This window comes from Phyllostomus hastatus, unplaced genomic scaffold, assembly GCF_019186645.2.
Source record: "Phyllostomus hastatus isolate PE091 unplaced genomic scaffold, TTU_PhHast_1.1 phas_contig_40, whole genome shotgun sequence".
Classification (NCBI taxonomy): Eukaryota; Metazoa; Chordata; class Mammalia; order Chiroptera; family Phyllostomidae; genus Phyllostomus; species Phyllostomus hastatus.
The window spans coordinates 99,802,494-99,828,723 of NW_025333872.1; the positions used below are offsets into that span (position 1 = coordinate 99,802,494).

The 26,230-nt window shown below is 65.3% G+C and overlaps 1 protein-coding gene across 9 annotated transcripts in view; it reads right to left on the minus strand.

The window, feature by feature from the left end:
- Nucleotides 1–22,586, minus strand: part of WDR27 (WD repeat domain 27) — a 51,397-nt gene extending 28,811 nt beyond the window's left edge. For 8 of the 9 annotated variants that reach the window (XM_045842941.1, XM_045842937.1, XM_045842944.1 and 5 more), the window contains exons 1-20: nucleotides 22,175–22,586; nucleotides 21,684–21,809; nucleotides 21,139–21,333; nucleotides 19,913–20,054; nucleotides 18,211–18,335; nucleotides 17,024–17,137; nucleotides 16,320–16,371; nucleotides 14,973–15,043; nucleotides 13,636–13,756; nucleotides 12,756–12,876; nucleotides 11,806–11,912; nucleotides 10,807–10,868; nucleotides 10,393–10,514; nucleotides 9,729–9,811; nucleotides 9,543–9,621; nucleotides 8,623–8,700; nucleotides 6,613–6,710; nucleotides 5,373–5,462; nucleotides 1,895–2,016; nucleotides 792–925 (exon numbers count right to left, since the gene is read on the minus strand). In XM_045842941.1, coding sequence (XP_045698897.1) covers nucleotides 792–925; nucleotides 1,895–2,016; nucleotides 5,373–5,462; nucleotides 6,613–6,710; nucleotides 8,623–8,700; nucleotides 9,543–9,621; nucleotides 9,729–9,811; nucleotides 10,393–10,514; nucleotides 10,807–10,868; nucleotides 11,806–11,912; nucleotides 12,756–12,876; nucleotides 13,636–13,756; nucleotides 14,973–15,043; nucleotides 16,320–16,371; nucleotides 17,024–17,137; nucleotides 18,211–18,335; nucleotides 19,913–20,054; nucleotides 21,139–21,333; nucleotides 21,684–21,809; nucleotides 22,175–22,315 — 2,183 coding nt within the window. In that variant the 5' untranslated portion in view covers nucleotides 22,316–22,586. Of the gene's footprint in view, nucleotides 1–791; nucleotides 926–1,894; nucleotides 2,017–2,967; nucleotides 3,065–5,372; nucleotides 5,463–6,612; nucleotides 6,711–8,622; nucleotides 8,701–9,542; nucleotides 9,622–9,728; nucleotides 9,812–10,392; nucleotides 10,515–10,806; nucleotides 10,869–11,805; nucleotides 11,913–12,755; nucleotides 12,877–13,635; nucleotides 13,757–14,972; nucleotides 15,044–16,319; nucleotides 16,372–17,023; nucleotides 17,138–18,210; nucleotides 18,336–19,912; nucleotides 20,055–21,138; nucleotides 21,334–21,683; nucleotides 21,810–22,174 lie in introns of all 9 variants that reach the window. The other variant, XR_006786127.1, reaches the window with a different exon arrangement.
- Between the last annotated feature and the right edge of the window lie 3,644 nt (nucleotides 22,587–26,230).

Below are 26,230 nucleotides of genomic sequence, written 5' to 3' on the forward strand. Positions count from 1 at the left end.
GGAGCCCAGGGACAGCAGGACAGCCACCGAGGCAGAGAGCAGTTGGTGATGGGGGCTGCCGAGCCCTGCGGACCGCAGAGGCGAGGGAAGGCACCTCGGAGAGAGAGCGGGTCGCGTGTGAGGGCGCAGGGCGTGTGAGGGCGCGTGGCGGAAACCCCGGGCAGCGGGCAGGACCCTTGAGGGGCTGCAGCCGTGAAAATAAAGCGGCTCTGAGGGCCGGGCCGGGGCGGGGACACCGGTTTACGTCACGCCGTCAGTCCGCAGCAGCTGCACTCATTTCGACCCGACAGCAAGAGTGGCCCAGGGCTGGGGGCTGGGGTGCGGGCCCTGGGGGGAGGGAGGGGTCTGCCGAGGGCCAGGCGTGAGGAGGCGCTGGCAGCGGGCCCCTCGGCAGACCATCACAGGGCGGGGCAGGTGCAGACCCAGGCCGCCAGTCCCGCCACCACCTGAGGGAACAGCAGCCTGGCGACAGGTGCTCTGGCCTGTGGCCGCCCAGGTGAAGGCCCTGCGCTGCGAGCCCGAGGGCTCAGGGATTAGTGGCCACGCCCAGCTGAGGCCGGTACTTGGGGGTACTAGGGGTCCGAGAGTGACACACAGGCCCGGGGACACCCAGCCCAGCCCAGCCAGGGGAGCACGTCTGGGGACGCAGGTACGGCCGCCTGCTGGGAGAGGACGCCGGCTGAGCTCTCTGCAACCCCCAGGGTCACCCAGCCACGCCCTCACCCGTGATGCAGGATGACACACAGCTGCCACCGCTACAGAGGGAAGGGCCCAGGGGGGTGGCCACCGACCTGTTCATCTCGTCCTTGCGCGTGTCCACGTGGTACTTGAGCAGCAGCAGCTCAGGGCCCGCGGACAGCAGCAGGAAGGCGTCGAGGTAGTAAAACTGGGCGGCGCGCACGGGCTGCGCCAACACGGCCTTGCCCTGCAGAGCACACGGTGCGGTCACCATCGCGTGATGCCCGAGGCGCCGTGGGAACACCTCTGCTCTCAATGGGGAGTGTCCCCCCGAGCCCCGAGCACGGGCCCCACTACAGGTGCCAACGTCTCGGCTCCCTGCTGCTGCTTCTGCTCCCCGAGTCCTTCTGCACGAGGCTATGGGGTCAAACCTTCCCAACGCCAGTGTGGGGAGGGTGGCCCTCAAAAACCAGTGGGAAAGACTTAAAACTGGGCAGAAAAGATATTCACTGTCGAGGATTCTGCTAAAGCCAAAATCTTAAACGGGCTTCGAACAGCGGGTGCAAGGCATCTGCGCTCACTCGGCACAGCCTGCATGTGGGGCGCTGACCCCTGGGCACACGCCGCCTCCGCCCGAGCCCGAGCCCGAGCCCTCCCGGGTTAGCTCTCCTGGCGTCCGGCCCCGTCTCACAGAGAGACTCACACACACACAAGAAAATGTGACTCGAGTCTTTGAAAGCTGGCAACGCGCCGGCTGGTGAGGTGACACATCAGGGCCCAGGGCCCGTCCCCCTGCCCACCCCGTTGCTCCCTGCCCCCGCGGGCCCCCACACTGTCTGCCGCCCAGCGGCCTCCACCGATGCCCCAGAACGGCTCGTTTTTCCCCCGAAAAGCTTCCTCCCGAAGGCACGCCCCGGGCCACCACGCCCTCTGACGTGGAACATGTGCCCGCGGGCTAGTGCGCGGTTTTGCCCTTTTGAGTCCAACTGCAGGTGTGTGTGCACGTGTGTGTCATGCACACGGGCCCGCCATGCGTGTGTGTGCATTCACACGTGTGCCCTCAGAAACGCTCCTGTCACTGTCAGTGCCTTGAAGCACACAGCTGGTCGGCCCTGCTTCCTCGCCCCCTCACTGAGGGGCGAGGTTGGCCCCCGGGGCGGTGACCGCCCAGCCACCTCGCAGGCACAGGCGGGGCCCCAGAGGTCGGCTCGGTTACCAGACACAGGACGGCCTCCCTGCTGCGTGCCGACCACAGCCTCAGCGTCCCGTCCTGGGAGGCGGACAGCAGCCATCGGCCATCGTGGCTCCAGTCCAGGGTGCTCACAGCCCCGTCGTGACCTGGCGGGGGACAGACAGGAGGGAGGGGCCAGGGTCACGGTCAGCGTGACGCCCGTGGAACCACAGCCCATGGAGACGGCAACTTCATTGTGAGGCTTTAGGTGGTTTCTGAAGAATGTGTTCCCAAAATTCACATTTAAATACGTCCATTTTTTAAAATATGAAGTTCAAAATTGTGTGCATCTAAGAACAGGTTTTAAAAGAACCTTATGTTCACTCATTAGGTGAAGTAGTTTTTTGGTAAAGGAGAGAATAAACAAATGGGACTTCATTAAAAAAAAGCTTCCACATGGCTGAAGAAAGCAGCATTAAAATGAAAAGGGAGCCAACCATATGGGAAAACATATTTGCCAATAAAACCTTGGACAAGGGTTTGATCTCCAAAATACATGAAGAACCCACGTGAGTCCACTCAAGGTAGACAAACAATCCAATTAAAAAATGGGCAAAAGACCTGAACAGACACTTCTCCAAGGAGGACACACAGAGGGCCCAGAGACACATGAAAAGATGCTCAGCATCACTAGCCATCAGACAGATGCAAATTAAAACCACAATGAGATACCGCCTCACACCGGTCAGAATGGCCATCACAACCAAATCAACGAACAAGTGTTGGAGAGGATGTGGAGAAAAGGGAACCCTAGTGCACTGTGGGTGGGAATGCAGACTGGGGCAGCCACTGTGGAAAACAGTATGGAACTTCCTCAGAAAACTAAAAATGGATCTGCCTTTTGACCCTGCGATTCCACTGCTGGGACTCTATCCTAAGAATCCTAAAACACCAATCCAAAAGAACCTCTGCACCCCGATGTTCATAGCAGCAAAATTTACAATAGCTAGGTGCTGGAAGCAACCTAGGTGCCCATCAGAAAAGTGAGTGGATCAAAAAACTCTGGTACATTTACACAATGGAATTCTATGCAGCAGAAAGGAGGAAGGAGGTCCTACCCTTTGCAACAGCATGGATGCGACGGGAGAGCATTGTGCTGAGTGAAATACGCCAGGTATGCCAGGTACGTGAGGGACAAGTACCATGTGGTCTCACCTGTAAGTGGAGCCTAATCAACAAACAAACAAGCAGCAACACAGAACCAGAGACACGGAAACACGGAAAGACTGAAGGTACAAGAGGGGAGGGGGGAGGGGCAACAGGGCAAAAAGGGGAAGGGTCGAGTCCAGGCGCGTGGACAAGTCCCCAGGGACGAGGACAGCGGGGTGGGGGGAGGACTGAATGTGGGAGCGGGGTGGGCGGGGCAGGGGGAGTGATGGGGGAATGGGGACGACTGTAGGGGAACAACAAAACAACTGAAACCGCGGAAGAACCTGACACAATGCGCAGAAGCCTGCGGGCTCCCGAGGGCGCACTTTGAGGAGCTGTTTTCCTTGGACGCTGAAGGGAAGCGTCGGGGGGGCCGCTGAGCGTGCTCACACGAGACCCGACTGTCGGGAAGACCCCGCGGAGCTCTGGCCACAGCAGCAGGCCTCACGGCGCCGCCCTGGGGGGCTCCGACACCTCGGACACCCATCTCACAGCCCCCACCCCGGCGCCCCGAACACACGGGAACGCGGAGCAGACGAAGGGGTCTGGAGAGGACCGGAGACGGGCTCCCCGGTCCCACCGGAGCGCCCGAGGAGGCTCCAGGACCAGGCAGCGGGTCCCTTGGACGCCGCGGCCCTTACGCCCATGGTCACCACATCAGCCAGTCGTGTCTGAGGACACGGGGCGGCTGGAAGGTCAGGCCGGTCGCGCGTACAGGCCTGGGCCCGGCCACCGTGGGTGCAGGGCGCGCCCCCCAACCACAGAGAAACCAACCGAGGCCTGAGGGAGCGAGGGCACCCTGCAGCCTGCACGGCCCGGTGACGGGGCACACTGGCAGCGCCGCCCGAGGTGCCTGCAACCCGCACTCTGCGAGGGAAGCCGTGCAGGGTAAGCCCCCGTGGCTGCGAGCGCCTGCTGTCCCCAGGTCTCCGCACGAGCCCTGGCCCCTGCTGCTGCCACACGGGAGTCACACATGATTGTTTGCTGAGGACACGATGAGCCCCACAGTCCCCTGGCCACGCGTGTCGGGGAACCAGAAGAACCACACAGCTAGTGGATCCAGGAGGGCCGGTCCCAGTTCTGGGACAGGCAGGGAACCAGCGGCCATCTGAGTGGCTTTGCTGCCCTCTGCTGGGCACTTCTGGGAGTGCCATCACCTCTGCTGCTTAGCTGACAAGTGGCCAGGAAGGGCAGCGTGACCTTACACTGGACTGTGTGTCAGAGGCTCCTTGACCACTGCCACCACTGCCGAGGGGCCCAGAGGCCCCTGTGCAGCCACCCTCTCAGCCCAGGGGGTGAAGGCCCGGCTGCCGGGCTGCAGGACCTGCACATGCTGACGTGCTGGCCACGTGAGCGGCTCCATTTCCTGGCACAGTGGTCAGGCCACTCTGAGCCCCCCCCCGCACACACACACACACACACACACACACACACATGCAGCACAGAGCGGGCAAGGGCGCGTGGTCTAGGGACACCAACAGGAAGTCATGGCGTGTAAGGGTCCAATTCGTCCAGGTCCACTGCAGCCCCCGTGTCCCCCCCTTGCCCTCCCCTCCCTGCTGCCCCTGACAAGCAATCAGCCCTACAGACAGGGTGGGTGAGCCCCAGGCCTGCCCCGAGGCCCCCACCCAGAGCCGGTCCCCAGAGGGGCCCAGCCCCAGAGGAGTGCAGGCAGGGGGATGAGGCGGAGCCTCGCTTCTCGGTCAGGAAGCAAGACGGCCCGAGCCGAACATCGTCCTTTCCCAAAGATGGGTGTTCTGTGCGTCCACCACCTTCCGTGGAGTTTTAATGGAACGTGCCCCGGCCCTTGTCCCTGGGCGGGGCGCCGCCGACGGTGGTGCTGGGCGGGGAACGGTCTCCCTTCTGAGCGGAAACCTGGACTCCTTCACCAAGTTGGACACAATCGTCACCGGCTGCCCTTGAACTTGCGCTGTGCCCTCGTGGGCCAAGCGCTCCGCAGGGAGCTCCAGTTCAGCACCCAGCTCCCCCCGCAGTCAGAAGGCCCAGCCCGGCCTTCCCCGCCTGCCGCCGCGTGCCGACGGTGCGGCCCCAGACGCAGCCTCGCACCCAACGGCCCCTGCAGGCCCAGCCGGGGCGCTGGCCGCAGCTCCCGGCTCACAGGGGCCGCCCTCTCCGGGCAGCAGAGCTCTGGGGAGTGCGGCTCGTTAAACCCCTGCCTCAGCCCCAACTCCGCCTTGACTCTGCTCTGCTCCTGTCTTCAAGGAGGCAACACTGGCCTGCAGCCACGAACAACCAGGGACAAAGGGAGACCGGCCAGCAAATTCTCGTTCACCGAGGTCTGGACACGGCTTACCTGAGAAAACAGCAGGTGCCCCGGTGAGATCGGCACCGAAGACCAGCAACACGTGGTTGGCCAGGCCACAGGCCAGCCGCCGCCCGTCTCCTGCTCGAGAAAACGAGAGAGGCCCTCAGACCGCGGCTCCCGGGAGGCGCGCCTGCAGGAGGAGGGGCGCAGGACGCCTGGGGCACAGCCTGGCGCCGCCTCGGGAAGCGGCAACTCCCAGGAGGAGCAGGCCCCAACCTTCTTCACTGGCACGGCCCCAGCACTGCGGGCCACGTGGCTTCCTCTCCGGAGCCAGGGTGCACAGCAGGGTGGCTGTGCCCCGAGCCCTGGGCGCCAACCCAGCGTCCCGCCGGCAGACTTCCCAGCGGCACCTCTGCCGAAGCAGCTCCGTCCAGACTTTTCCCCGAGAGGAGACAGGGATACACCTGCAGGCGTGAGGGCCCCGGCCCACACAACCACACGCTGAGCAACGAGCACGTTGAACGAACGTCCCGAGGACGTCTAGTGCACGGGCGAGGCCCCAGATCTGACTTCCCAGGGTCACTTCACAACGCCTCTGGCCGGAGCTGCACGACCAGCAGAGGGAACGGAGCCCAGCCGCCAGCCCTGAAAACCCTCGGGGCTGCACCTGGAACGCTCAGGCCCAAGGCTGGTCACGCCCTTGAGGGTGGCGGCCAGGCCCTCCTTCCACCGACCGGACCCACGAGACAGGCCCGGCGGGCGCGTGCTCCAGACACACGCGGGCCGTGGAGCTGCCCCCTCGCGGCTCCCACCTGGTGCAGGGCAGACAGCCAGAGCCGGAGGCCGGGAGGCACGTCTGACACAGGCGTCTGGGTGCCCCGGGGCCAGGCGGCTGCGGGAGCAGCGGCAGCAGGGCGGCCGGGACGCCTGCAGCATCACCTGTGCGCTCTCCTTCGCCCGCCCCGGGACCTGGTGACCGGCTTCCAGGGCGGGGCGCCGTCTGTTCAGCCGTCCCCTCCTCCCTGGGAGCCGTCCCGCCAGGCCGCCCGCAGGCCAGAGGAGAAGGGGAGGGGACGCGGGGACACGGGCACGAGGGGCACAGACCTGGGAGCCTGCGCCCCGAGCCCAGGGTCACGGCCCGGCTCCGCCCCAGCCCCACTGACTCACGGGCGAGGGAGAGAGTCCGGATCCCCACCTAGTCTGTCTAACCGCAGGCCCTGCCGCACGGCCTCGGGCCACCGAGCGTCGGTGAAGTCCAGCGGCAGCGGTGCCCCCCTGGACGCCGTACCTGAGAACTGGACGCAGCACACGGCGGCCGGGCCCTGGGGGACGGCGAGCTGCCTGCGGAGGGTGGTCGGCACGGACTTCTCCGAGGGGTACTCCTCGCTGGAGGGGGGAGACGGGCGAACACAGAGACTGAGAGAGGGTCCACGGCCGGGGGGAGTGAAGACCCACACAGTGGGGTCTCCCCACTGCCGTGCACGGTTCCACCCCGTCAGACTCGAATGTCTGCACAGTGTCGCTCTCAGAGCGACGAGGTGGCTCTTCACAATACACTTGGGTCCCTCGGTGCCCCGAATGCTGGTGTTTTCAGTGCAAATTATCAAGAATGTGTCGTATTCACTCTCAACTGACCCGGATGGATACCGGATGGCTGGGGGGAGGGGCAGGTCCCCGGGGGAAGTGTCTCTCTGCCTGGCTCAGACACTGCTCGGGGCCCCGTGACACTGACCACGCACAGGGGCAAGCGGCCCCTTCACCGGACAGTCACCCCGTTCCCAGGGTCTGGGGGCAAGGGCGGCATGCCCGGCGGCCTCTCCACACCCTCTCCCCGCCCGCTCCTCAGGGCAGGAGCCTGCTGGGCAGCCTCAGGGCAGCGGCCAGGCCAGGCCGGGGCCGGCAGGCTGTGGGGGCCTCGCACGCCCTCCCCGCTCTGAGGCCCAGACCCACAGGCAGACGCGGCCTGAAGCCCGCACCTCACGGTGCCACCGCGGGTCCCAGAACCATGGTGATGGCCAGAGCATGACAGGGGGCCAGAGGGAGGGGGCAGCTGTGATGGGGAAGCACACATGCTTACCCATGTGTCACACGCTTATCTGCACACACGTATCTCCATGCAGATCCGCATGCATGCCTGCGCTTATCCAACCACACTTGCATCCTTATCTACACGTGTGCACTCGTGTATCCATACATGTCTGCATCCCATCCACACGCATGTTCACAGCTATGCTCACACTTGTTCAAAGTACCCACACACGTCCGTACCCACCCACACATGTATCTACGTGTGTATCTAGATGCACATCCACATTTATCTGGGAACATATCCCCACATGCATCCCCACACGTGTCCACATGCCTGCCTCGCAGCACGCAGGGCCATCCCTTCAGCCTCAGGCTCAGGGGTCCGGATGCCGGGACCCAGGACAGGTGTGGGGCCTGCGCCCTCCCTACAGGAGGCCCCTGAGAACCGCTGTGTCGCCCGGGGCGGCTGGGTCTGGAGGGCCAGGCCCTGCACCCCAGTCTCCAGGAGCGCGGCTGGGGCCTGGCCCTGGGGCTGTGCTTGCCGCCCCACGGCTGCCTCACAGGGCGGGGCTCCCGCCCCCAGCACAGCCCGGCAGCCACGGCCCCGAGGAGCAGGACCAGGGAGGAGGGCGGCACTGGCGTCCGCTCAGACCTGCAGGCGGACAGGGCTCTTCAGCCGACCGACGAGGGTCAGCGTGAACAACCTTTCAGACCCTGCGGCCCGGACCTCCGCCCACACGACCTGGGATGAAGCCCCACACGCACATGCACGGCCTGCTGTCCCCCAACGGCCGAGACGGCCGGGCCGGCCCCGCCGGGGTCGGGTGTGGAGCCGGAGGCGGCCGCGCCCGGGCAGGGCTGAGGGCGGAGGAGCCAGCCTGAGTCCAGCTCGCACATCGCTGGCCCCCCAAGACCGGGGCTGGTCCGCCCCCGGCGCCAGCACCCCGACCCAGTGGCTCCCTAAGGACCCCGCCAACGACAACCGTCCGCTGCAGAGCCCCCTAAAGGTAGACTGTAACAAAAACTCAGTGTTCCAAAGCTGGGGGGGACAGGCAGAGCAGCGGCATGTCTGAAGCATGACAAATACGACAGAATTAAATTTGACTGAAGGGTCTTCGCACGTGCGTGGGTGTGCACCCACATCCGTGTAAGCAGGCGTGTGTAAATGAGGCCTCCGCCATCCGACATGGCTCAGTGAACTGCATGAGGGTCGCTCCGAGTCACCCGGGGGTGCGCGGGGGTGCGGGGCGGGGTGCGCGGGGGTCCGTACCGCTGGTGCACGTTCCTGCGCCCTGAGGACCTGTCCTGGCCGCCCTTGACGGCGGTCTTCCGTGAGAATGTGGCGGCGCTGCGGGAAAACCGCACGTGGGTCTCAGACGTGCTGAGGGCTGCTCAGGAGATCCGCGGAAACGCAGGTCCGTGTGAAAGCACCACTGGCGCCCCACGTCCACGACAGACCGCCCCTCCCAGTCACTCACCAACACTGCCGGGCCGGGCCAGGCCGGGCGATGGGGAGGCCAGGGGACACTCAGGGGGGTGTGGAAGGTGTGAGGTCAGTGGGGACGGCTGGCCACGGGGAGCCCTGGGGAGCCCGCCCAGCGCCCGACCTGCCCACTGACTGCAGGGGACCCCCCCCAAAGGCTTCCCAGTGCTGGGGCCGTGTCGGGGCCGTGCATGTCGGGGCCCGTGGAGAGCAGACACAGGCTCAGGTCCGAGGCAGCAGCAGGGAGGCCGCGTGTCTGCATCCTGCTCCTGAGAACCGCGGGGCCCCCGGGCGGCCGGACCTGCAGTTCTTGGCACGCACCCTGTCCTGCCCTGGCCCAGCCGCCCCTCAGGCAGCCCCCTCTGGGCGCAGGGCTGCACAGCCGGGCGACAGAGCGACAGTGCGGGCCTGTGGTCTGGGAGCGACATGCACCTCACGGGGCCACGGCCGGAGGGCTGACCGCAGGCCGGGACCAGGACACTCTCAGCAAACACTTCCTGCACAGCTGCTGCCGCTCGGCGACTGGGACCCTCCGGGCCGGGCCCCCTCTACTTGCTGCCGGTGCCTGCTTCCCGTCCCGGGGGGGTGCCCACCTCCTGTTCTGTGCGGGGGGGGCACCCGCAGGGCACACTGCGGGCATTTGAGCCCCGACAGCCACGGGGTGCACGTCCCGCCCCCACGCACACAAGGAGCCCGCAGACACTCACTGCGGGGCGGCCGCGTAGCCGGACGACCGGATGGAGCTGTGGAACACCAGGGGCTGGTCCCGCACGGCGCCCCGGGCAGCTGCAGCGGGGGCACGGGGTCAGAGCGGCCGGCGTCTCCCACCGACCTGGGAGACGTCGGGAGCACGTCTGTGCTCCCTCCCGCGTCCCGGAGAGCACCACACTGACCAGCGCGTTTGTGGCCGCCCGGCCTGGCCCATCTCTCCGCAGCGACCCCGAAGCGCAGAGGGGAGGTCGGCGAGACGCAGGAGCTGAAATGAACGGGACGTTGCAGGGGGCAGGCGCACCCGCCAGAGCCGTCTGGACCCTCGCGCCGAGAGCACAGTGCAGGGGCGAGTGCACAGGGGCGAGTGCATGGGGCAAGTGTGCAGGGGTGAGTGTGCAGGGGCGAGTGCATGGGGCGAGTGTGCAGGGGCGAGTGCATGGGGCGAGTGTGCAGGGGCGAGTGCATGGGGCGAGTGTGCAGGGGCGAGTGTGCAGGGGCGAGTGCATGGGGCGAGTGTGCAGGGGTGTGAGCGCACAGCATTTGGGGGCAGCTGCCGAGCGTCCGCTCGTCTTCCCGAGAACCAAAGCCGCATGTCGGCGGAAGGGCTGCGGCCCTGCCCCCTGCGTTCCGCCCCGGAGCGCGGTGTGTCCCGCACAGACGTGACCCGCGCCCCTGGTGTTAGACAGGATGGACACGCAGTGAGTTCTTCCGGATGAGGGCAGTGCAGCCGGGAGCTCACCACTTTACTCCAGATGCTGCCAGCTGGCACCCGGACACACCCAGCCCCCACCTGCGCAGAGCCCCCCGGGCAGGCCCACCTGCAGAGACCCACCTGCAGAGACCCACCTGGGCAGCACTGAGAGAGGCGTTCCCGGGAGGGGGCGCTGCTGAGACCTCACGAGAGCGGCCAGGTCGACCTCCAGCAGCGCGACCTCACCCCCAAACATGGAGGCGAGCAAGCAGAAGGCCTGCGAAGGCCGGGAAGAGGCAGGCAACTGCGACCCGGTCGCGAACGCCGGGCCCGACTCCCCGCACATGCAGCTCTGCCGGCAGCAGGCATGCGTCCGGCACTGAGGGCTCCAGGGCCTGACCGTCAGGGCCGTCGGCTCGGCCCCGACACCCCCCACACCCTCCCCACACAGACCTCGGCACTGAGCCCGCATGGCTCGGGTGGGAGACGTGAGCACGGTTCCCGTGGACAGACGGATGGACGGACACACCCCCCCCACAGACCCCGGGTGCTGAGTGCGGAGGACTGACCTTTTCATCGCCGCTCGTCACGGCACAGGATCCAGCAACCTGAATGCTGAGGTGCCTGAAATCTTGATTTTCGGCAGGAAAAACAAAGCAGCAGCGTTTAGAAGGCGAGAAGGGGAACTAATCGGGTCAAGCAGCGACACGTCTGCCCAGTGAGCTCCCGACACCGCAGGGACAGAGCGGGGCCCGCCAGCTGGGCCGCTACACGCACGTGCACACACACACACGCACATGCATGCACACACGCAGACACACACGGGGGGCGGGGACGGGCAGAGGCGGGAGGAGGGGGAGGCAGGGCCCAGAGGAAGGAGTGTCGTCCCCTGAGGCGGGGTGCTGTGGGCTGGGCCGTGCTCAGCATCCGACTCATCCCCAGCCCCAGGGCCCCGAGGCAGCAGGGGCCTGCCTCTGCGGAGCCAGAGGAGAAGGGGGCTCGGAATTCCAGCAGGGGGTGCAGCAGAGGGGCGGGGCAGAGGGAAGCCCCGGCAGGTGCCTTCCCGACTGGGCCCTTGCTGACAGGGAGGAGGGGCATCCTGACCCCTCCAGCCAGCCGGGTGCACAGACCGTGGGGGCGGGACTGGAGGGAAGGGCGCGGCGGCCCAGCCGGCACAGGCCCAGTCGGACCCCCATGAGGCTGTCTGCACAAGGCAGGCACAGGTGTCCTGCCCTGGGGGGGCGGGCGGGCGGGCGGGCGCCAAGGGCCAGGGCCGTCCCACGCAGCCAGGACACCGGGGAGAGGGCGCAGCGGGCCCGAGAACAGGGAGCTGCACCACAGGCCCCGGCAGAACCAGACGCCCGTCCCCGGGCCGCCGCAGCCACCAGCCCCCCACCCCGCAGTGCCCACCGCCTGAGAGGAGCAGGCTGTCGCGAGAGCGCCAGGTCCCTGGTCCCCACACCCAAGGGACAGCCGTTCGGCCCTGAACCAGCTCCCCCAGAGCAGCCGGGAAACCCCGACGGGACCCGCCCGAGGTGCGCCGGAGGGACTCGAAACCTGGATCTCACCCTCATAGAGCAAGACGGCCTCCAGTTCAAAGTTGGCCAAGTTCAGCAGGAAAGAGCCCGTGGAGCTGCCGACCCACAGGCCGCCGGTGCTCGCAGCGGGGAGGCTGCTGGAGGGAGAGAGACAGGAACGCCGCGCCGGCCTTAGTGCAGCTCCGTGCCTCGGGGTCCCCGCGCCTCCCCCAGCGCTCCGTGGCTCTGAGCGCAACCGCACAAGCGTGCCGCTGTTAACCCTGTTTGGGGCCCCGGCTGGTGTGGATCAGTGGTCAAGTGCCTGCCTGCAAACCCAAAGGTCGCCAGTTCGATCCCCAGTCAGGGCACAGGCCTGGGCTGGGGCCCAGGTCCCCACTGGGGGCCATGTGAGAGGCAACCACACACTTCAGTTTCTCTCCCTCTCTTTCCCCTTCACTTCCCCTCTCTTTAAAAATAAATAAAGTCTTTTAAAGAAAAAGGATAAAAAAATAAAATTTTTTGGAATTTCTTAGGAACCTAGTCTCTTGTGAAGACAAGGAACCCAAAACGCCATAACCTGGTCCCCTCTCAACTCTGATCTGCGACCTTTTCATTGCTTCTGAGGTCACAAGAGCTGGAGCCACGGCCTCCGCAGGACCGCAGGCAGCGGGGGCCCCGGGAGGAGCTTGGTGCCGCCGCGCTTGACGGAGGCGGCTCTGCAGGTGACAGACAGATGGGGGGGCGGGCGGGGGGGGGGGAACCACCCCCCGGGCAGCAGGGCACTCGACTGCAGAGGGCAGAGGTCAGGCTCCACCTGGACTTTATGAGCAGAATGGAACGACCCCACCTCTGTCATTAAGTACATTTACAACGACCGACCAAGCGCACCAGCTTCAAGACTTAAAACTCGCAGCCCTAGGAACACCTGCAGTTATGACCACTCTCCACCCCCCGCCCCCAGGAGCTCCCTCCTGGGGCCCGGAGGCACTCAGCAGACTCACAGGCCCCGGTCAGGACCGCGGAGGCGCGCCAGGTCGCAGCGCGCCAGGCCCAGCGCAGGAAGCGTCGCGTCCACCGCGTCCCCTCGCCCCGGTGCGTCTGCGGAGGGAAGCTCACTGTCCTCTGGGAACACAGGCGCTGGTGACCCGACAGGCGAGGTGGCCGCGGGCGGCAGGTGTCGCCGGAAGCTCGTGCTGCCGCCAGCACAGCAGGGGCCCCCGGGGGACGGGCAGCGTCCTCAGGACGAGGAGCGGGGTGAGGGTGCCCGGCCGTGAGGGCGGGCGGGGTTCCGCGTGCGGACCGCAGAGGGGCGAGCGGCCGTGGCCGCATGGACGTTACTTCGTAATGAGCGGGAGCTGATGCCACAAACAGCGAAACGCTGAGGGCCAAGACGCAGGGCGGCAGGGGAAATGGACACGTCGGGGAAAGGTGATTTCTGAGCTGGTTTAGAAGGAAAATGGTTTACAGCCCTCGGCAGAAACACACACACAGGCCAACTAAACTGAGAGAACAACAACGATGAGAAACCTGAAGGTCGGCGAAGACGCATGTGCCGTGCAAGGAAAACGAACGGACTAGACCCACCCGTGAGAATCACTCGCTGGGTGGAAAGTGAAATCGGACGTTTTCCAGCGGCGTGGGCTCCAGGCAGGCGGGCGGACAAGGGGGCACGCGACCACCCGGAGAGCCTGGGCCGAGCACCCGGAGGACAGGGGTGGGGGTGGGGTGGGGGGCAGCCAGTGCGCCGGCGTGACACCCACCCCCGGCACACAGGCGGGAGGGGGCCCACCCTCACCCCTCCCCTGCTGTCCGCACCCCACCCACCACGTGGGACCCTGTGCCGGTCGCTCCGAGAGCCCGGGCAGAGTCTCGGGCCGTTACCTGGCCAGCCGCACGGCCTGGGCCCAGCCATCCTGGCACGGAAGCTCTCCACCTGCTTCCTCAGGTCGACGCGCGTCACACACCGGTAACGGTGGCTTTCCACCAAACTGCAGACACAGAGCTGGACGGGCGACGGGGACAGGAGGCGGAAAAGGCCCACGAGCAAGTGAGCGGCAGCCGCCAGGGCAGGAGGCCAGGCCCCAGGGGCCTGGGGGGGGCGTCCCGGAGCCTCTGCCCGGGGTCAGGGCCTGGCCTCCAGCGCCCTCTGCAGAAGCCGCCCTCGGGTGGGGGCGGCGATGTCCCCAGGCCCTGCCTCCCCAGCGTCGCCCGCCTGAGAGGACCTGCTCTGCCTCCCGACCCCCGACGACCCGCCCCCCCACCCACGTGGCTGCAGAGGAAACGCCCCCACACACACGAGAGCCTTGCCAGAACCCTGCCCTCCACACCAGGACACGGGCCCTCCGTGTGGTTCCGGCACCGAGTCCCAAACACCCGGGGACCTCTGGGAGGTTCACAGTGACCTGAGGGTCGGCTGGCTGCCAGGGTGGCCTGCGGCCCACTCCAGACTTCCCGGGAGGGCGAGGGGCCAGAGCTGGGGCTCCGTCACCAAGGCTACCGATTCATTCAATCAATGGTGCCCCCGTGGTGAGGCCTCCAGGAAATCCCAAAATTATGGGGCCCAGCCTGGCGAGCACAGCCCTCATGAGGCGGACGCACCCTCCTCCACAGGACAGCGGTGTCTGGGTGGGGACCCCAGCCCCGCCTGGTACGACTCTGCACTTGGTGGCTGACACAGAGCAGCCTAGAGACCATGAGCCTCTCCGGTGGATCAGTCAAAGCCAAGGAGGGTTGGGGGACCCTCTGATACACAGGCACGTGGGCAGAGGTGGGGGGAACCTGGGGACAGGCCCCTCACCCATGGGGTCGGACCTCCCCCAGGCCTGAGCTGAGCTGCAGGACGCCCGGCTGGTGTTACCGAGAACTTCCCAGTGTGGGACCAGCCGCCTCCCGTTCGGTGGGCAGAGTGTCGGGGGTGAGGGTTGTGGGTGGAAATAAAATGAGATTGCCCTGGGCGGCGGGGGGGGGGGGACACACGGAGGGAGAGCAGGGTTCTTCCTGAGGGGACACTGTTCCCGAATTCCATCAGCGGATAAAGAGAACAGGACCCGGACTGGGTGAAATGACCCTTAATCGCTCGCCTAGAAATCCGAGTTTTGAAGATTTCTGCAGGAGGGACGAGGCTGGCTGGGAGGCTGCGGGGGGGGCGGAGGGATGTGGGGGGCTCTGAGCGGGGCCCGCCAGTGCCACAGCTGCGGGCGGCGGGGTCACACTCTCACCTGGCCCTCGGCACAGCCGGCCACCAGCTGCTGGCTCTGCTCGTCCATGCAGAGGCTCAGGAGGGGGGCGGCTGCGGGGGGAACAGACCTCGCTCAGCCCCTGAGGCACCGATGCGGTGCGGGCGGAGGGCTCCGCTTCGCCGACTCCGACCCAGGTTCCCACCGTCCTTGGTGCCGGCTTCTCGGCAGGTGGGGCCCCGGTGAGGACTTCGGGGGTCCCCGTGAGCACCAGGCGGGCGGGGGCCGCCGGGTCCAGGCGACCCTCCCCTGGCTGCCCTGCACCCCTCGCGCCGTCCCCTCCCGACCCCTGGCTGTGCCGGGGCCCAGGGCGAGCGCAGAGCAGGTCCACCCAGGGAACTCTCGGCCCCCCACGGATCGGCTCCGGAGAGACCGAAACCGGTGAAACCGCGGGGCCGGTGGTGGTGGAAACGGCAGTGGAATGGTCATCCGTTTGAAACCGCTGCCTCGCAGGCCGTTTCGCTTCAGACGTGTCAGACGTGTTCCGACTCCACGCTGCCGAGAGCTCAGGAGGGGAGTCAAGGCGAACGGATGTCCAAGAACATCCCACACCCTAAAACACTGGGAACGACAGCAGCGTCGAGACTGTGATGGTTTTCTTGACAAACGTTTCCACGTAATTTCAGGAAGGTAGTTCCCGTTTCATTCCAGGAAACATGCTCTGCCCCTGCGATTGGTGGCGCATTCGAGACGCCCCAGGATCGGACGCTTCTCGCAGGTCAGCAGCCTCAGGAAGGGCGCCCTGCCCCGCCGGGGGACAGGTGCCTGCGGGCTCCCAGAGCTGTGTTCTTGGACTGCCGCTGGGGAGGCAGCCCCCTTGTCTGGGACATGAACGTGCACCGGGGAGCGGGAGGCTCCGGGGACGCCCACCGCAGAAGGTGCTGGCGGGGGGGGTGGCCTGCAGAGGAGTCGCGCCAGCCCCGAGGTATCGCCCACCCCGGGAAGACCCGTGCGTGCACCCTGCTCAGCACCCCCCCCCAGCCCCTCAAGGGACCCTGGGCGGACGTCAGCCGTGACCGGGGGATGGACAGTGTGAGGAGAGCACACAATGATGGGGACGCCCGGGAGCCGGACCAGCGCTCCCTGCCTGAGCAGCTGGGGTGCAGCCGGCCATCCCCGGCCTCGCCCGGCCCACGGCAGGGTGGGTCGGCGGCCCTGCCCCAGCGCGGCACTGGGCCGGCTCCCGGGGCAGCACCGGCCGCACATCTCCCGCCTTGCAAAGCTCCAAACAACTCCTACACTTCCCCTGAAAACTGAGAGAATTGGCGGGGGGGGCAGCTGTTTCTGTCTTCAGTCACACGGGCGCTGGGGCGTCCCCGGGAGCGGTACCTGTGAGCACCGGCGAGCTGTGCAGCAAGGATCCCATGCGGCTGTCCCAGACCTTCGGACAGACAGGGGCCTCCTCAGCAGCGGCGGCAGCGCTCCCGCCGTCACTGGCGGCGTGAGCTCGCACTGCAAGCCACGCACCAGTCACTCTACATGAAAGGTCTCTGAGAGAGAGACATGCACGGGCACGAGAGCTGCCCGGCGCACCCTGCGTGTCCAGAGGGTTCGGAAGACCCAGGACGAGGCCGGCAGGGACTCAGAGGCAGGAGGGAGCCGGCCTCGGGCTGCACGTGACCTCACGGCTTCCACTCTGGGACAGACACGCTCAGTGCCTCCGACTCCCAGAGACCACAGGCAGCATCACGCCGCTCACTCCCTCCGCTTCCAGACAGCACAGCGGGCGCAGCGTGGCTCGTGTTTTCATTTCCTCTCTTCTCAAGCCCAGCCGACCCTGGAAAGAGGTTCCTGCTCCGGGCCCCTCAGAGCCGCCCTGCAGATGCTCTGACGTTCTCCTCCCCGGCCCTGAGCTCCCTCCCAGCGTCCCGGGCCCCACCCACGACCCCAGCCACAGTGTCGGGCTGAAGGGCGGGGCGTGGCAGGAACACAGTCACAGACAGACGTGGCGGCGACCACAAACGTGAGGCCCTGCACGGCCGTGCCACCGCCCAGCGGCTCCAGCCCCGTCCTGTGTGCGAGCCGCCCCTCACCTTGAAGCACCTGTCCTCCGCCACGGAGACCAGGACGTGCGGCTGCCAGGGACAGAACTCCGCCGCCGTCACGGGGCCCTGGTGCCCCTGCAGCTGGGCCAGCACGGACCGGGCCTGGGGTGGACAGTGGGGGGACCAGACGCTGCAGCTGGCGGCTTCCGAGTCACCCAAAGCAGCTCCCTCCGCACACACTGCGCACGTCCCTCCTCCGTGCGCACTCCGACGCTCCCCATGCGCACACCCTGGGGATCGCGTCGGATGGCTGTGCACAAGCGTGGGGGCCCGGGAGCAGGGGCGGCGACAGGGAAGCCGGGCAGGCCGACCTTCACGAAGCCTGAGCAGGCGTCTTCCCCGAAACGCTCGGTGTTCGGAGCCGAGGCCCAGGCCGCGGACGAGCCTCGGAGGGCTGTGAGCCCGAGGACATGTCTGCTGCCGGCCGCTGACGCCACTCTTGACCGACCTCCCCGGGGGAAGCCTGCGTTTCCCAGTCGGCGTGCAGAGACCCGAGTGCACGCGGGGCCCGGCCCGCTCGGCCCCGCCCCGCCACAGCGCGGCACCAACGTGACGTCACGCCCGCGTCCTCCTCGACCTGCGTCCTGTCTCCAGGCCCCAGCCAGGAGACTCTCCGCAGACGGACGGCTGGGAGCGGGACTCGCGGCTCCGGGGCCCGGGTGACCTGTTTCCACGGGACGCTGAGGGCCGGCCACGAGTCCGGCCGGGGTGGGGGGGGCAGAACGCTGCTCCTGCTGCCTGACAGCGGCCGGGAACGCCGTGCCACGGTCAGGCACAGGACGCGGCCATCGCGGAACCTTCCGAGGACACATGCACTGACCCGCCCGACCCTGACTGAGGAGTCGGGGAGAGGAGCCCCAGTCTCGGTGGGAAGCGGGCTGTGAAGAAGTAGGGGGCCCACAGCAGAGCCTGCTGCGCGGGCTCAGAGCATCCGCGGGGTGGGGGCCGGCAGGAAGACGGAGGTTTCACGCCCACCATTGGACCTCCCGGATGGGGGGGAGGGGGGGATTGGGGGGGGGCGCCCAGCTCACACCGAGAGCAGCGTCTGGTTCCCGGGGCTCGAGTGCAGAGAAGGACGTGTGCTCGCTCGCCGCCCCGAACGTGTTCGCGAAGGCCGCCCCACCAAACACACCGCTGGCGAGAGGCAGGCGGCCCTGGCGCCCCCGGGGACTCACCTCGACGTCCAGCAGGAGGACCTGGTTGCCAGCGCACACCGCGGCCGCCCGGTCGTCTGGACGGAACCGCACACACGGCACCTTTCCCAGCAGGGTGCCCAGGACAGCGCCGCGCGGACCCACCCCTGCGGGCACAGGCGTCACGTCGGTTATCGGAGGTGGGACAGCCCTGCCGGGGGCGTCGCCAGCCCCTCCGCAGCCACCCGCAGAGCGGCGGCCTTCCCGGGTCTCTGGCTCTGAGAGCAGTCAAGACGACGAACACAAGACTCCTCCCGGAAACGTGGGGAGCTGGTCAGAAGGGCCCAGACGCCCCATCGCAGAGGGCGCCCGCCCCGTCAGCCCCGGAGAGGGCGCAGGTGCGCCTGTGCCGACCCCCCGCCCGGCAGGGACCCTGGGCACCCCGGGGCTCCGGACCAGGCTCGGGACTCCTGCCGTCCACCATCCCGGGAGAGGCCACCACGTGTCAGGATCCCCGTGAGGCCCCCAGAGACTCAGGGGGGGGCTTTGGGGACACCACCCCTTCCAGCCAAAACTGCCTGTTTACAAAGACCTGGGTGGGGAGCAGGTACCAGACACAAGTTTTACTGGACATGTGTGTGCACGTGTGAGTGTGGTGTGTGTTCATGTGTGTGTGCACTGCACGTGTGTGTCACATGTGAGCACTGCACATGTATGCATGTGTGTTATATGTTACTATACATGTGCCTGCATCCTGTAAACTGGCATGCCATGTGTCATGTGTGCATGCGTGCCTGTACTGTACGTGTGTGTGTTGTGTGCCCACGCACATGTTTGTGTGGCGTGTGCTGCAGGTGCCTTTCTGTGTGTTTCCTATGGGTGCGCACAATGTGTGTGCATGTATGTCATGTGGGTTCATGTGTTGTGGTTGTGTGTGCACATGCATGTGTGTTCACATGTGTGGGCATGTGTGTATTGTACGTGTGTGCAGGTGCTGGTGGTGATGCACTCAAAACAGAGTGGCCACACTACAAATTAAAAGAGGTGGATGAAATAGGCTGTTGCCCAAAATTGATTTTAAAGTAATCCTATAAACTCCAAATGGCACTCCATAATGTGGTCCTTGCTGACCTTTCACAGCCACCTGACAAAACCCTGACCCACCTCCCATCCACACAGGCTCGCTCCCGGCTCCACAGAGGGGCCAAGCTCTGCACACCCAGGCCCCCACCCCCCCTCTGCCTAAACTGTGCCTCCCGCCCAGCACCAGGCCCCACCCCCCAGCTCCTGTCTCCCCAGCTCAGTGACACCTCGAACACCGGTCCATGCGGCTGCCAGGACCTCTGCCAGGGGCCCCCTCCACTGCGCCACCCACAGGGCACAACCACCTCTAGCCTGCATGTCCTGCTCTGCGCCGGCCGCCCCCTCACCCCCGTCTCTGTAAGGAAAGGACACCCCAGCTTGCCCCATGCCCCAGTCCCACAAAAATCACAGATTTCAAAGGAAGAAAATGCAGACGATTAAACCCATGGAGCATAGAATCTCGGCTTCTCATGTGGCCCTGGTCCGTGGCCTGCACGGTTCCCACACAGGGCTCCCTGCCCCACAGCTGGTGTCCAGGTCGCAGGGGTCGAACGGGATCCCAAAGCCCTCATGTTACCCACTCTATTTAAGGGTACGTAGTTCCCTTTGTACAAGTTCCCTTTGTACAAGTTCCCCAAATACGTTTCCACTCTGCACTTACCCCGCAGGGCTTGCTCTCTGCACTCGTCCAGTCTCCACGTTACAACGCAGTCTGGCGACGCCGAGCAGACCAGCGGCGGGCTCCCTGCATTCCCAAAGGCCACGGCGGTGACCGGGTCACGGTGTCCTCTGAGGACGAGGAGCTACACATCCACAAGAAATCGCAGGTTAGAGGTAGCAAACGAAAGAACGTAACGGCATAACCTCAAACTAAGAAGCCAAATGCATGGAGTTTTCCCGACGTATCGATTGCATACATTCGTTTATTCGAGTCCCCATGTAGTGCTAAATGGTCCTCTCAGGTTAGGCATTTCGCTGTTGCTCAGCCTCAGGAATCACACACACTAGCAAAGTGACCAGCTCCCCTCCGCCCCGCTGGTCCATCTTCAGTAACGGAGTGCGCGCCCACTGCGCCCTCTGCTGGCCGGGGGGGGGACGGCAGTGTGAACTCTGCAGCTAAGGAGGGTACCGAGGACAGAGCCGGAGGAGGGGGCTCCGGGGGGCTGCACCTGCGTTGTGGTGAACTGCAGCTGGACAGCGGGCAGCCAGGTGACCTGGCGAGACCCAGGCCAAGAGGCTGGTGGCGCGGCTCAGGGTAGGGAGGCGGCAGAGACGTGACCTCGGGGGAGGAGACCAGAGCGCCCGGGGCCCTCCGTCAGGGGTGGGCGGTCTCCCCCAGCAGCACAGCGACTGCTGGGAGGACTGCAGGTTGGGGGGCAACCCCCGAGCACCCCGTGGGCTCCCGCGGGCCTCACTTGCAGCTCTCTGCCACCGAGGCCCGGAGCGAAGGCCAAGATCACTCAGACGCCACAGCACGCTGGTAGAACCTACCTCCCCGTTCTGTACAACGAAGTTTGTTTTCATTAAGAGGGTTCAAACAACTACGTTAGCCACAAACCATTCTAAAAAGGTGGTGTCTCCAAAACTCCCTCCCTTTAATGTAAAAGGGCCGGCGACAGACCTAATAAAGTCCCTTAAGGGTGTTAATATTAAGAATCTGTAAAATTCCAGCTGGTCCTGACTGTGTGAGGATGAACCTGTCCTCACTCCTGTTCCTTCTGAAGGACTTTTCCAATGCAGCGGCTCTGCACAGCTCGCTTCATGGAAACCGCGTTCACGGAACGCCTCGGGCGCGTTCCCGTCCTCCCCTGGGCTGTCAGCGGAACCCTGCTGGCGTCTTGGGCTGGAGAGGGACACGGGGCTGTGGGGGGCCCCGGGGCTGCGCACCTGGCCCGCGGGGTCCGTGCTGCTCCACACGCAGAGGCCGGGGCCTCTAGCGGGGAAGGCGCAGAGGGGCGGGCGGCAGGCCAGTGGCACGGGCGAGGCGCGGGGCCAGGACCCCACCAGGCGCGTCTCGGTGACTATGTCGCCGCTGCCACCGCCGGGCCTCTCGGAGGGACTCTGTGGTCCTTCCATCCGGGCCTGAAAGCACAGCACACAGACACGGGGGTGACGCTCCAGGCAGACGGTGGCCTGTCAGGCGTGGGTGCACGACTGCCCACGGGGCGCACTCGGCCCGTCACCCAGACCCCTCCCTGCTCCCGGGGAGAGGAGGCCCCTGCACACCCGGGAGGGCCCGTCCGGACTGCCCCACCCTCAGGCTCAGCCCTACCCGCCCCCGCAGGGAAACGGGGTGCAGCCCGCCCCGGGTGTGCAGAGCAGGAGTGGGGCCTGTGCAGCCCGGGCCCCCCTGGCGGGCTCCCCACATCCTCAAACCCCCCAAGGCCACATCACACACGGGCAGCACAGCCCTGCCCTGGTCCCAGGCTCACCCCCACTCCAGCGCCCCAGACAGCAGGGCACGTGGATGTGGGATCCTGAGTAGTCGGAGGTGTGCAGGCCCCTGTGCTCGCTGGGCGGGTCCGGTGATGGCAGCAGATAGCAGCCTCGAGCCCAGGCTGGGGACACAAACAGACACACGCGTGTGTCAGACGTGGGACAGCTCTTCTCCAGTTCGCCAGCCCGGTTCTGCCAACTAACGTTCTTCACAGCTGCCGAGGCCTGGCAGTGACCTTCATGTCAAAAAAACGGCAAAGGCATCAAAGCTCCCATGATCCCCTTCACAGACACTGCGCTCACAGGGGGTGTGTCTGCCACAGGGACCGGCCCAGGTCCCCGAGCGCAAGCCGCTGTCACCAGGCCGCGCCCATGGCTGCTGAGAAGCCTCAAGCACCTCAGGTAATGGAGGGCCGCGTGCAAAACCTTACATTTTTAAAAACTTTTGAGAATGCACACATAAAATTGTGATGAAACACTATCTTACTTCTTTAACACAAACTGTCCTCATCGCCACCGTGACCCCTGCAGAGCTGAGCGCAGTCACTGGGAAACAGCGCAACACCTCTGAACCAGGTGCAGTCCTCAAGTCCCTCCTGGAGACGTCAACACGCACCTCCGTGAACATCAGTGAGTGTGTCACACCCTCTAGTTCTTACAGCACGCCTTTCGAGTTGGTCTTTTTTCCAAGTCAGGTGTTCGGCAGAGGCAGCAGCAGCGGTGGGGTCGCCCCACCCAGACTCGCGTCTCTACCCCTGCCTGCCTCGGGCACCCACAGCGGCACAGGGAAGGGGTCCCTGCGTGTCCCTGCGTGTCCCTGGCTCCAAGGCAGCGCCCACCCACGAGGGTGCGTGCCAAGGGGCAGGGGCAGGGTCACAGTCACAGAGCCGCCTGGCACCCTTGCCTGCCACCCGCAGCCACACATCACGCCTGGCACCGTGCCACCACACGGCCAGGAGGAGAGCCGCAGAACCAACCAAAACCACCCTGGTCGGCTGACTGGGTGGACTCACGGCGCCCAGGCAGGAGGAAGACAACCCCCCACCCAGTCCTGGTGCCCCGTCCCCAGCTGAACCCCCTTTATCTCCTGGGGTGTTACCATATGCCCTCAATCGGAATTTAAAGTGTGGTCTCCTCCATCCCACCTGGACCGAGGCGCCGAGGCTTGTGCCTGCGTCCACATCCGTGTCCGGTGCTGGTGTCTCCAGGGTCAGAGGCTGGCCCTTCCTTGCAGGGTCCCCGGGGACCTCAGCACCCCATCCCCACACTGCCTCTTTCTGCTGGCTCCCGGCACCAGGCCAGGCCTCTGGGTGCAGTTCTTTCCAGAGCACTGGAGAACAGCTGCTCCTCGGTGGCCCCCGGAGCTGTGCGGGCGTCTCCCAGGGCCCCTAGTCCCCCTCGTCCAGGAGGAGGGGTGGGACCAGAGACGGAGAGAGGAGACTGGGACCCCTCTGCCCTTCCAAGACAGTGAGGCCGGCCCCCTCAGGAGCCGCACATGTGCCTGTAGGGGGCAGAAGAGAGGGCCCAGCCCCACACGTTGGAAGCAAAGGCCCAGATTACCCACGGCCTGCTTTGCGGCCTCACCCAGAACCACGTGCTGTCTATCATCGTCATTAAGAATTTCACACGCTGGGCAACAGTGTTTTCACTGCCAGCACAGAACTGGAGATGACAGAGTCTAAGGCTCAGAGGCCACACGCTGGGCTACGGGCGCCCTGGGAGCCCTGCAGGACACATGCGCCGGGACAGGAGCTTGTGCCCGGACACGGCAGAAGGCGGCCTGGCACTGCTGCGGACGACACAGGGCCAGACCCCTCAGCCAGGACAAGGCGTGGGGGCCTGAGTGGGGTGGGGTGAGAGCACACGGAGAGGTGGAAAATCACCTCAAGTGACAAGAAAACACACAGCAAGTAAAACACTCATGTCTGAGTGTCTCGGAGCTGCCATTAGCCTGCGCACACACATGCACCCGCCCAAAACATCCCAGTCCCTCCCAACACACGTGGCAAATCCCTAGTCCTCAGAGTGCTCGGAGGTGCGGCCGTCGGGAAGCAATGAGGCCACAGGGGTGGGGCCCTTGGGGTGGGACCCCAGAGAGCTCGCTGCCCTGCCCGCGTGAGGACGAAGCCAGGGGAGGGCGCTGCTGCCCTTGACCACCAGCTCTCCCTCTGCCTCTGGAAACCACCAGATCCGCTTCCCTGCAGCGAGGTGCCGGTGGGGCCGAGGGCTGGCCAGGGCCGCAGGGACAGGGAGTCTGGGGGCCTGAGTACTGTGGGCCCTGCAAACCCAGCCCATAAATCCCTCCCATGCACGGTCCTCTCTTCTCTTCCTCCACCCACGGGCTAAACACAAGGACGGGCAGCGCTCGGGACGGAGGAACCGCAGGAGGAGGGGGGCCTCCGGGCCCTGGCATGCAGGGAAATGCCCGACTCGTGTCTGCCTCGAGCAGCCACGGGGGGCCGTGCAAGAAGCAGCACACTACTACCGGCTGGGGTCGTCGGCTGCAGCGCCGGCCTGTCCTCACTGACAGAAGTGGCCTCACTTTGTGACTTACAAAAGCAACACAGTGCGGGCCCCTTGAGAATGCGGGAGAAGGGCTAAACTCGCCGCCTTCCGGCCTCCTCTCCTCGCTGAGCACTCCCGGGCCCGGCCAGCGCAGGAGGCGGGCGCGCACGAGGCAGACGTGCGCAAGCCCGGGAGCACGTCTGAGAGGTCACACTCAGGTTGGTTTTCGGTGACATGCTAGTGTATCGGAGACTCTGTACGCACGGCAGGAAACGGCAGGACAAGCTGCTGCCACAGAGACCACCGTGTTAAAGCTGCGTTGGGAAACAACCAGACAGCAGCCCCAGGGAGCGGCAGGCTGTACGTGCAAGGCCCTTTTGTTGATACAGAAGCAGCACCTGCAAATGGTACAAAATGAGGAAACCCACACAAGGAAAAGCTGTAATTATTCTCCAGCCGTGCCACTGGTGGAGACTGCACACCGCCTTCTGGCATTTTCCCCTGAGAACACGTGTGTGCACACATGTTCATTTTCTGGAAGGGAAAATCACTGCCACGTGATTAGGAAAGGTCAAATCTTTCTCTTTCGGAAGCGAAGCAAGCCAGACATGTGCGGTTCAACTCTTGAGTTAAGGAAACAGGATAAGGTTGTTCCGGAACATGCTGAACTTCTGCAGTAAAATGCTAAGTGACACCGTAGTTAAAGTATCCTCCGTGGTTCACTCTGTAGCGGGAGAACACGTAAGGTTCCCCGCACCCCAATGCCAGCCCTGCACAGGGCAGAGCTCCCAACACAGAGCAGCGGCTGACGGCAGGGACGCGGAAACAGTGCCAAGTTATACTCTGCACTGTTTGTGTCTTCAAGTCCTTGCCCAAGTTATTCAACATTTTCAAAGATAGTACTCTTTATATTTTGCTGCTTTTATTTCTGAAAAATCAATCCCCTCTCTCTGTCCGTTTGGCTGAGGAAAGCCCGACTTTGCAGACTCAGTACTCAAACCGTGAATTCCGCACTTCCGAGTGCCGTGGCTGGTTAGGAGAGCACAAGCCATCCCTTACCAGCAGCCGGACGCTGACGTTGTAAATTCGCCTCTTTTTTCAGGGATCGGCGCCAACCCAGAGGCTGCCCTGTGCTGGGCCCACTCTCCGAGCTCCAGTCTGATGTGCTCTGTCAGCCCGGAGTGCGGAGCAGTCACGCTGAGAACCACGCGGGTTCACCAAATCCTTCTTGCAGGAGCGATGGGAGACCGTTAGTGCCACCTCCGTCATTAGCCAGAGACCAGTGTCACCCAGGAACAGCCACGCCCAACTTCAGGCCAGTCCACCCAAAGCAAAAACCAGCCGAAGGCTGTCGCGCTACTGCCACACACCGCAAGTGACCGCAAGTGTGACATTTCTGTGTTCAGCCCCACGCGTGCCACCCCCTGCGTGTTTTCAGTGTTTGAACTCCACGGGTGTCCGCCCAAGTGACCGCGCGGGTTCTAAAGCCAGCACAAGCCCGGAAAGCTGCACCACGGAGCGACAGTCGACTGCACGCCGCCTGTCGTCGGGAACTCCCCGTCAGTGGCCAGCAGGGGTCCCCGCACACCAATTCCGCGTAAACACAGGGAACTCGGAGCGTGCGTGCAACCCGTTGGGAGACGCTTCCTGACTCCTGTGCCACGTTCTTAAGGGGAACAGAGACCAGGTAACGGGCCCCTCAGCGCACCTGTCGCTCGCTCACCTGGGGGCCCGCTCGGCCCCGCGCAGAGCCCGCGGAGGGGCGCTCCGTCGAGGTGAGCGCGGGACGAGGGTTCCTCCACACACCTCTCACCTGGAGAGCCCGGGGTGGAAACTGCGTCCAGGTGAACTCGCTGTTTCCCGCTGGCGCGGCGCCCCGCCCCCTTCCCGTCGCCGTGGTGACAACCCCGCCACTGCTTAGCACCGCGCCCCTTTCCTCGTTCTCGCGAGAGCCCGGATCCCATCACTTCCGGCTACTCATCACTCCCGAGCTTCACCCGACTTCCGGGTCTTGTCTCAGTTCCAGGCGCCGCCGCAC